We start from the raw sequence: 11,089 nt of genomic DNA, 5'->3' as shown, positions 1-11,089 counted from the left end.
TTCTATCGGTCTCAGGGCTACTTGACTCCTTGGTGGAGTAAGCCCCTGGTTGTTGGATGTAACATGGGAAAGAGACTCCTGGGGGACGAATGGTCTTGCTGCTCTGAGATGGATGCTTGAGTAACTTATATATTTAAAAGATGTGATTTTATTCTCTGTGTATATCAGGCTGGTAGTGTAGGGTGTGTGGCTGCACTTCAGTGGCTCTCTATTTTTCTTAGGACAAAATCCAAACTCCTTGCCGTGGGCTTCAAAGTCCTGAGGATGCTGGGCCTTGTTCCCTGATCTCACCTCCTCGGCGCTCCTCTCACCTTACGCGTTAACGCTCCACTCAGACCCAGTGACTCCTCTTTCCTCAAATACACCATGCTCAGTCTCTCTCTCTAGGCCCTTGACCCTGCTGACCTCCTGCTTGGATTCCATCCCTGCTGCCCAACCAAAGTTCCACCCCCTTCCCTAACTGCAAGTTGTCTCTCCTTCAGGTCTCACGGCAGACACGTCTCTCCTCCTTGAGAAACGGTGACTGGCCCACAGATACCCTGCTTAGCTTTATGCCCAGCAGTCTCTCATCCCCTAGCATGGTGCTGTAGATTAAATTGTGTCTCCTACAGAAAGGATATGTTGAAGTCCTAACTCTGGGTGTCTATGAATGTGACTTTATCTGGAAATAGGGTCTTTGCAGATGTAATCAAGTTTAGATGAGGTCCTACTGTATTAGGGTGGGCCTAAATGCAATTGCTGGTATCCTTACAAGAAGAAGGAACTTTGGGTAGAGACACGCACAGAAGTATGCCCTCTGACAATGGAGGCAGCGATTGGAATTATGCATCTATAAGCCAAAAAATGCCAATGATTGCCAGGATCCACCAGAAACCAGGAAGAGGCAAGGATGGATCCTTCCCTGCAGCCTTCAGAGAGAACACGGCCCTGCTCACACCTTGATTTTTCACTAAGAGCCTCCAGACCTGTGAGAAAATCAATTTCTCCTGTTTTAAGCCACTAAATTTGTGGTCGTTTGTTTCAGTAACCCTTCGTACTTGGTATCCATGATTTCGGATTAGAATTACTTATTTTTTTCTTTCTCTCACTAGTGTGAACTCTATGAGGACAGAGACTATATCTTGCTTGTTCGTCATTATTTACCCAGCTCCTGGAACACTGAATATTACATATTAGATGTAAATAAATATTAGTTCCATAAAACAACAGGAAAACAGGATGATTATCTGAAGAAAAGTGGGTTCTAAAAAAAAAAACGAGAAAAAGTTTTTAGGTTTTGGGTCATAAAGACAGCAAAGTACGAAAGGAAAATACTATTTTTGTGTAACTGAGAATGCCAGATGAAAATTTCTGCTTAACTGTTTTTGATGTGGTATATGATAGCTGTTACAGGACAATTTTCCGAATAGATCAGAGTTCATGAAACTTGTCTCCTTTTATTTGTTATTGAGTCCAATAGACATCCTAGGAGGAAATCATAATCTCATATTTGATCAAAACAAAATAGATTGCTTTGCAACTAAATTTGCATAGTTTATTTTTAATAAAATTAGCATTTAAACTTGGAATAGTTTATTAGTCTCACAATAGCCAGGCTCAACATTAAGGTCATTTCATTTTCATTGCTGGAAAATTTCAGAAGATTGGTCCTGCAAGTGCTGAGTGGGCATGCCTGTTTTATTAAAACTTCCAAATCTTCCTTGCTTCTTCTATAGCTTTCTCATCCACTGGAAGCTTCCTCTGGCTGCCAGGCTGCAGAAACTTCTTCACGGTGGGGAGGTTGCTGATTCTGGTTTTCAGGGCCTGCAATGCACAGGAGCAAAGCCTCAGAGTGGAGCCAAAGACCACCCCCATCGTTAGCCAAGCCAGGGAATCTGAGACCCTCCTAGACGAGGACCCACTGAGTCTCCTCCATCAGCACCAGTGTGAGGCTGGGGAGCAGACACCTCCTGAGACATGAGGAAAAGAGGAAGAAAATCCAGCTCAATAGCACTTTCTTCCCTCTCTTCTTCCCTACACACTCATCCTGTGGATTCATGGCTCTTGTACAATGCAAGGAAGAGGATGTGTCTGTCGGATACAGTCTCCAATCAGGAAAAGCAAAGATATAGGAAACATCGGCTGGGACTGAAGACAAAAAATATAAACAGGAAATGATGAAGTCAGTCAAAATTAATTTACCCACCGAGAGAGTGAGAGACAGGGAGGGAGGGGAGACTGTGCAGAGAGAAACACAATGTCTGAAAGTAGGAGCAGGAGCCGAGGGGAGGAGACCTGCTCACAGACTCAGGTGTGAAAAGAGAAGGACACACCTGGGTCAAGGGAATCGCAGAGAAAAGAGGACAGAAACCTTCATGGAGCAGGGGCCTGGGAGAGAGAGGCTGACCCTGGGTCCCTCTCCTTGTAAAGGACAAATTCTTCTTCCTGGGGCAGCATCCACTCAGATCTCCTCGGCAAAACAAGATTCTTTTCATGCCTCAGACCAGGGCCCAGGAGCTAATTTTGGAGTCCTGAGGACAGCAAAGGGCTGGACAATAACTGAGACCCAGGCACCAAATATTAGATTCAAGGTGGGAGATGAGGGCCTTCTGTCCTGAGGGCTGTGAAAGAGATCACCTTCAGCAGAGGGAAGTTGGCCAGAAGGCTGGGGTCAAGCTCTTCGACATAGTAGAGAAGTTCAACCAGCTGAATGTCAGCCCTGCTCAGCGTGTTGCCAACCAGGTAGTCTTGTCCGTGGCTCTTCAACACCTGGGGAATTTGAGGGATCAGGTCATGAACACAGGCCCAGTCAGGCTGGGCCCCCTGTTCCTCCCGGGTCTCTCCAGTCTGAATGTCCCCCTCTGCTGCCTCCCGGGCAGATATGGAGCTTGAGACCTTCTCCAGCGGCCCTGACTCAGTGAGACGGAGGGAGGAGTGGGCTCTGCTGTTCTTCCTCAGTCCTCAGTTGACGTCCAGGCTGCCACGTCCTTTTCTGTTGGGCCCCTAACCCTAAAGAGTGCAGCCCTGAGTCTTCAGGACATTGCTCTTCATCTGTCTCACCCTCTCTCTCTCTGTCTCCACATTTTACTTTCTCCTCTCTTCCTTAGGCAAAGACTCCATCTTCAGGACAGCCTTCTTTAATCCTGTGCAGACTATTTCACAGTCTACCTTTCTCCTTATCTGCTCTCAATTAGTGGTCTATCTCTCCGAGACCTGAAATAAACTCAGGTCAACTTGAACTCACTATCTCCCTTACATCATTGGCTCTGACTTCTACTGTAGTTGTGTCCGTCAATAACAATGGTGGAGTATGTTCTAATTTGCATGCTGAAGTGTCTGGGGTTGACTGCACTGATGTCTGCAACGTACTTTAAAACGCATCAAAAAATCACGTGATTGACTGGAGGGAGGGATGGGGGCATAAATGATTAAGCAAACATCGTAATAAAATGTTAGTTTTTGAATCTAGGTGATGGGTATATATGAGTTCATTGTACATGTCTTTCAACTTTTATGTATTTTTGAATTTTTCATAATAAAATATTGGACAAAATGTGTTTCTTAAAAATATTGCAGCAATATGGAAATCACAGAGAAAAAAGACAAAAGACACACATGGCACCACCAACTAAAGATCATAACATTGTGGCAAATACCGTTTCAGCCTATGTATGCATGTAGAAGTTGGATAAAAAATAAAGAATATAATGAAGCTTCAAATGCCAGTTTGTGATATGCATCTTTCATTTATGTTGTCACAGGGTCTTTGATTTCCAAGTATAAGTGTCCTCAAACTGCAGTGACTGAGGAGCTTGTCACCATGTGAATGTGCCTAAACTGTCAGCACCCCTAGGCCCAGGAGAGTGGATGTTCTGATTGGTATTAAATTCCTTGCTCCCTGAATAGGACCTGACAGACTAGCAATGAATGGACATTTCTTGAATGAATAAAAGAATGATTTAATGCTTTATATAGATGAGGGGGTTGGTGTTAATCCTTTTATTTATATGTAAGCCTCCTGTATCTCTTACAATCATTTTTTGGTGCATGATTTTTATTCAGCATTTCAGGTAGTTTTGATCTTGAAATGTTCTCCTTTGCCTTCAAAGAGAAACGTTAACTCAGATAGGTACTATGTATAGTGATGGAACTTATTTCCTCAGTTTTGTATGACTTCGGTAAAAATCTAATACCCATGACCCCAAAATTTGTAGATTACTTTCCCCTCAACATCTCTTCATCTATCTCTTCCTCTCCATCCATTGCCCCCATCTCTGTTTAGATACATCTCACTCATTCCCTGAAACACTACCACATTCTCCCCAGGGGCAGCTGGTCTCATGTCTCCCTACACATGGTACCAGAATATTTCCTGATGTATTGCTTTCATTGTGTTCCTCTTGGAGCAAAAGCCCCTGTATGTTGTTCTGCAGGATCTACTCCAGTCTCTAGTCTGGCCCTCAAAGCCTTCCACAGCCCAAGCTCTAGGTCCATGAAATTCCATTGAAAAGAGAATTCCATATTGGGTCCCAGTCAATTGAAATTTTGCTAAAAATTATAACTTGGGTAAAACTAGTACAATTCTTCCTGACAGTGGATTTTTATAAAATGCCTTGAGAGTCAGGTCCGCCAATAACTAGGATTCAGCAAGCCTCACTGGAAGTGAAGGTCAATGCCCCAGGAATGCTCAGGCACTCTTTCTCTTTCTCCTCTAATCTCAGTGCCCCCAGGGTGCTGAACAGCCCACTTACTTTCTCAAACGCGGGTAAATAACGATTTGTTGTTCTCTCTTTGATCTGGGTAATCTTGGTGTTTTTTTGATCACGTGGGCTAATTGGCAGAAGCATGAGCATTTCATTCAAATCTGCCACACCTTCTATGTACATATCAATCCTGAAAGACAAACACGATCAAACTCTCAAATGTCTCCTGCCTTACATTTTATAGTTTAAAAATGTAAAAGAATTGGGAACCAGGAGGTGGCAAAGGAATTCACCTCCACCGGGTGACTTTTTATAAGCCAGTCATTCAGCCATCATTTTTACTTAGTTTTCACATTTCATTCTAGACCAAGCTGTCAAGGTAGAGGTATATCTAAAAGTTTCGTTACACACATGACCAGGTATAAGGACCGAGAGCATTGGTGACCAGCCCTGAGTCACAGGCATGAGAGACATTGGTGGAATCACTGCAAGTAACCACTGAGCCTCTAGCTGGGGTTTCCATCTCTGCTGGGGTTTGTTCTGCGACAAACTCAGTGTGATTCTTGTGGCTAAAGACCTGGCATTTAAGTCACCTCCAGAGAGAGTCCCTGGCACAGACATCTCAGTCATGGCCCTTTCCCTCTCCTCCTCTTACACCACCCAGGTCCACTTAACGCCCAATGTTGGCAGTTCTTCCAGTGATTTCCCATAGAATGTGGTTCCACAGCCCTCTCCATGCACTGTTGCCCAACACTGGCCATGTTTGCACTTCTCAATAGCCCACCTAAATATCCTCTGAAATGGTTCAATTCTTTTTTTTTTGTTTTTTCGTGAGGAAGATCAGCCCTGAGCTAACATCCATGCTAATCCTCCTCTTTTTGCTGAGGAAGAACGGCTCTGAGCTAACATCTATTGCCAATCCTCCTCCTTTTTTTCCCTAAAGCCCCAGTAGGTAGTTGTATGCCATAGTTGCACATCCTTCTAGTTGCTGTATGTGGGACGCGGCCTCAGCATGGCCGGAGAAGCAGTGCGTCGGTGCGCGCCAGGGATCCGAACCCAGGCCGCCAGTAGCAGAGCACGCGCACTTGACCGCTAAGCCACAGGGCCAGCCCCCGGTTCAATTCTTTATACACTTCCCACCAGTGCATATTCCAGATGATTTTTTTTTATTGGTCCAAATAGGGCTTCCCATAAGAGATTTTTTAAATAAAAGCTTTATTGACATATAATTCTCCTACCATAATATCACCCTTTTCAAGTGTACAATTTTGTGATTTTTAGTAAAGTCACAGAATTCTGTATCTTTATCACATTAATTTCAGAATATTTTCATCTCTCCCAAATGAACTGCTGTATTTACAGGCGTTCAACACTCTTCCTTCCCTCCAGCCCCAGGGAACCACTAAACTACTTTCTGTTTCTGTGGATATGAATGTTCCGGATATTTCGTAACATGGAATCATACAATGTGTGCTATTTGTGTCTGGTTTCTTTTATGGAACATAATGTGTCAAGGGTCATCCATGTTGTAGCCTGTATCAGGACTTCATTTCTTTTCATGGAAAAATAGTATTCCATTGTATGGATATACCACCTTTTGTTCATCCATTCATCACTCGATGGACATTTGTACAGTTTCCACTTTTTGAAGGTTATGAACAACACTGTCATGAACATTTGTGTACCAGTGTTAGTGTGGATGTATTTTCGAATCTCTGGGGTATATACCTAGTAGTGGAATTGTTGAGTCATATGTTAACGCTACGTTTAATTTTGATAACTGACACGGTTCCTTACATGGTTTTAATTTTAATAATGGGGTTCTGTCACAACAGGGAGCAGATCCCCCAGATGCGGATGTATCGAATAAATCTGCTGCTTCATTCCTGTATCAAAATTCTTGACGTAACCCTAGCACCTTAGGCTCAACCTCTGCTAACCCTTGTTAAATGGTCCATCCATATAACTGGTCACAATATAGGTTCGTGAACATCATTGTGGTAGATTCTGGAATCAGGTCACTTGGGTCCCACCTTTCCCCAGCCTTATTCTCTAGACCCTCAGACACTTTGTCCCTTGTCTCTAGCTGTGTGCTGGTGTCCAGCTCCTACAGGCCTGATCACCTGGATTCATGACTCCACCATCCTCCTGGCTTCTTAGTTCATCAGGGTTTGGAAACCTCTGTCACTGTGCCCTATCCATGGACACATCCTCTTCTAATCTCACTTGCTTGAGTCCACTGCAGGTTTCCTGTCCCTAATCCTCTGAGGTTCTGCTGTACTGGACCTCTGTCTATACCACCAAGGCCACACTGCTGGTGGTCACGATTCTCGTGTCACGGTCCTGCTCCCTCAGGGAAGGACCTACATTGTTCCTATTAACTGTTGATGAAAGAGCAGGAAAAATACCGTACAGGGCTCTCTCCTTTATGTCTTTCCCATAGAGGTTGTATTTGGTGGCAATGTAGTTGAGAATGGCTCTGCTCTGCACCAGATTCATCCCATCAATTTCCACCATCGGCACTTGCTGGAACATCAGACTCCCATCTTTGAAAGAAGAAAAGAATAAGTACTTTGAAATGTTTTATGGATCGCATTCTTTGCGGATGAAAAACTATTTGTTGAAATGACTGGAGATATAAAATGAAACTAAAATTACCGGCTCACACTTTACAAGAAAAGCATTTGTGTTTAGCTTCCTATAGTTCTTCTTTTTCTCATCAATCTGCTTTTTGCTTTTTAATCTGTTATTTCATTTACCTTTTTATTTCCCAACCAGATGCATGTAGGTCCCTGTATTTTTCGTGTTCTATTTCTCTTCATGGATCTTTTAGGAAGAAGTTGCAAGGAACTGCAACAGGACCATGAGCCGTTTGCCGTTTCCTTTGGGAAGTTCTGAAAACAAGTCTATGGGGTTCCCGGCATGAAGGCCAGTAGCAAGAGAGATTTCTATAGAGGGTGTTTTGTATGCTCTTCAAATCCCACCGTTGGAGAGTGTGTTCAGGGGGCCCTGTGTTCCCCACCCCGCTGCTGCTGGCCCTCGCTCTTTCTCTCCCTCCTCACAGGCTCCCCTGGCCTTCCAACTAACTCAAGGCCATCTTGTTAGCTGAGTCTACAATACTGTTGGGATATCACCTTGTCAACCCGTCAGAGAAGAGAATTCAAGACAACTGTGGGGCTTGTTTCTCTTCTCCTTTACTATAAGGCATTTGATGTGCTTGCTGGGAGGGCTGTGGGATCCTGAGCTGCTACAGCTCAGTCACTGGGCAGAAAAGCAGGAGAAGCAAAGACAGGGATCCACAGGGCCTGGGGGATGGTCCTGGAGCAACTACTCAGAGAGTTCCAGCCCTTCCTGCCCTGAGCGAGTTACCAAAGCTGCTCAAGGAGCCCCAGCCCTGACATTTGCACCACTTCCCTCCCTCTCCCTGGACCCCAGCTCCCAGGGGACACACACATAGGCATTGCCCGGGGTTAAACCCCAACACATGACTTCTACTAGATACTCTCATCAGAATCATTTAGATACTTGGTCTTACCATTTCTCAGCTTTTCCAAGTCGTCTGGAGTGTCTATAAACTTCTCTTCAAACTGGAAAGGAGAAACAGTCAATGAGTTCTTGTTCTTTCATTCCACAGCATTATAGAACTTTTACACTTGAATGGCCCCTGTCTGGCACGTGATGAGGAGAAGGGAGATTCCTGAGCTTGGCAGGGTACACAGAGGAGCGTGATCAGGGCCACTGGGAATTGAGATGAGAGGCGTCAGGAAAGAGCAGGGTTACAGCAGTGACAGCTCACTCTTGCAGTTTCAATTCACCTCCACCCTCTTTCCAGCTCTGTGGATGGTTAGGTGGTGACTGGGGAGGGGATGTCATGCAGGGAAGGGACTAGCAAGTTCTTCCTATTGTCTCTCCACGTGAGATCAGGACAGGACATTGTGTGTCCCCCGGCATGCGGTATGCCAGGGGGCAGTGACCCTCTGAGATGCTGCCACCAGAGGCCTCTGCTGTCGTGGACACCAGCCCATCCCACAAGGCCCCACTCAGGGTAGAATGAGTGCTGGGGGCTGCACAGCTTTACCTCTTTCAACCCAGAATTTGCTCTCCTGGAAAACAGTGGACACACCAGGTTAGAATTCCCAACTTAAGGAAGGAAAAAGACTTCCCAAACTAGTTAAAAAATTTTTTTTCTAATCAAAAAACTCTGGTTTGTTGTACTACTACCTGGGTTTGAACATCATTTCTTGCATGTGGTGACCTCTTGACCTTGGACACATTACTGAATCTCTCCCTGTCTCAGTGTCCTCATCTATAAAGTGAGTATACTTATGGTACCTGCATTATAGGTTGGTGTGAAGATTGAATCAGTAAGGTATGCAAAGGTCTTACACAGTTCCATGTACACACTAAGTGCTCAATAAACATAAGTTGTCAGGGTTTTTAAACTTGGTTTTTTCATCATAACATTGTATTTTTTTAATTTAAAACAATTTAACATTGGGGAACATACACTCTGTTTTGACCTATAGTCAGGATTCAAACCTTGGTGTATATTATCCTTTCTCCTGAGACAAGTCTCTGGGGTTGGAATGGCTGCCAACAACAAGTCTGTCTCAAACCGAGCAGAAACTCTGAGTGGTTGTGAGGTTTTAATACAAACATGAAAATCAGTAATTATATAATCATGCAGTTTACTTAATCAGCAGAATCTATCAAACCAAAAGTCAAAAGAGACAGATATTAGGAAAATGGATTTCAGTGTTGATACAATTTGGTTCCAATCTTGGTTCTGCCTCATAACAACTGTGTGATCTGGGCACAGTCACTTCACATCTCCAGGCCTTAGTTTCTTCATCTATAAAATGGAGGTGGAACATTTTCCTAAGCAGAATATGTTTTGTTTTAAAATGCATATTATAGGACCCGGCCCACATAAACCATGTAATAACTAGTAGTGGTGTTTGCAGTGGCTATGATAGTTTAAAGGGGTTCTTGATGGTGAAAAGTGTGGGAATTTGGGGGTTTCTCACTTGTCCAGTGGAACAGTTTATTGTGGGTCTACACGACTCCACAAGGTCAGACTATACAGACAGTGAGGTGTGGGTGCGGCAATTCATAAAGCACCCAGTTCAAGAAAAACTTAAGGGATGGTGGTGGTCTTCACAGCAGGGTGGCTGAGGTGGGGTGGGGGTGGCTAGCGAGATGGTGTTTGTGAGGCTAGTGGAGACGGACAGGATGGTGAGGATCAGCCTTTGGGCACAGAGAACCCAGAAGCCCGGACCAAGAGCCTCTGGTAAGTCCTTGCCCCACCACCCTCTTCAGTCAAGCTGGGATGGAGAAGAGGAAGCCTGGATGCTCTCAGCATCTCCCCCTGCTTCCCCCTCCTCCTGAGCTTATCCTGCCCCGGGGCTCTGAACACATCCCTGAACCAAAACCTGACGCTGGACACAGTGAAAACGGTATTGATTCATAGATATTAAACGACCTGGAATGGCACTATTTGGATGTTTTGTGTACTTGTTTCTTCATGAAATTGAGAGAGGACCAGGCTAAAGCCCCATGCACCCATGGAGCAAGAGAGAAAGTGTAATCCCAAGGCTTCAGTAAACATGTTGTTATGGGGCTGAGGGGAGCCCGCTGGAAGTTCCTGTCACTGGATGGCACCTCACCTGGAATATATTAGCTCCAATCTGTTCATCTCTTAATAACTATATTTATTTTTAATGCAAAACTATTGACCGGTCATTTAGTAAGGACAGTCTCCTAGCTTATGTGAGAAAGGACTTTGGTAGTCAATTTTAGATCGAACTTACGATGACGGAACTCAGAACCCACCTCTACTCCAGCTGCAGCCAGGAGCCACCGGATGGACTCCATTCTGCCTCGTCCATTGAAGTAGTGAAGCTTGGGCTTCCCTGCCATGATGCAGTCTCCTGCTGCCTCTAAACCTGAATGAATGAATGAATGAATGAATGAACAAATGAATGAAACCACAGAAGCAAAAATGCACTTTATGATTCGTGGTTAACAACACCAACGATGCTGCAGAAGATCTGCCTCCTTCATGGCAGAGTCGGAAGAGTCCCGGAACATCTTCCTCAGCCCAAATTCTCACCCTCAGAAGCCAAGCCTAGGAAATGGCACCAAACCACTCTCCAGTCTCCACTGGGTAAAGTCTGGTGGTCTTGGCAGCCTAATAGGTGACAGTCTGTGGTAGGCATGCGTGCGTGGGTATTAAGGTGATGGGGGAAAGAGTAGAGAATTAATATTTGTTGAAAACCTCCTCCTAATGATCCTGACTGCACACTAACCCCCTTGGATACATAATATCTTTCCTAACATCACCATGAGATAGTTGTTATTATCCCCATTTTGCAGTTAATGAGACCGAGGCTCAGAGGTCAGTTAAA

General features: G+C 44.6%; 1 protein-coding gene across 1 annotated transcript; it reads right to left on the bottom strand.

Annotated features, from left to right (window-relative positions):
• Positions 1-1,680: 1,680 nt before the first annotated feature.
• LOC131413405 (glutathione S-transferase A2-like) lies at positions 1,681-10,601 on the bottom strand. The gene is made up of 6 exons (XM_058553930.1): positions 10,515-10,601; positions 8,218-8,269; positions 7,096-7,228; positions 4,731-4,872; positions 2,617-2,748; positions 1,681-1,803 (listed from the first exon to the last, which is right to left on the bottom strand). The coding sequence occupies exons 1-6, from the start codon at positions 10,599-10,601 to the stop codon at positions 1,681-1,683; spliced, it is 669 nt and encodes a 222-aa protein (XP_058409913.1).
• Between the last annotated feature and the right edge of the window lie 488 nt (positions 10,602-11,089).

The sequence above is a fragment of the Diceros bicornis genome, chromosome 14 (assembly GCF_020826845.1).
Source record: "Diceros bicornis minor isolate mBicDic1 chromosome 14, mDicBic1.mat.cur, whole genome shotgun sequence".
In the NCBI taxonomy this organism is placed as follows: Eukaryota; Metazoa; Chordata; class Mammalia; order Perissodactyla; family Rhinocerotidae; genus Diceros; species Diceros bicornis.
This window is presented reverse-complemented; position numbering and strand designations above follow the sequence as displayed.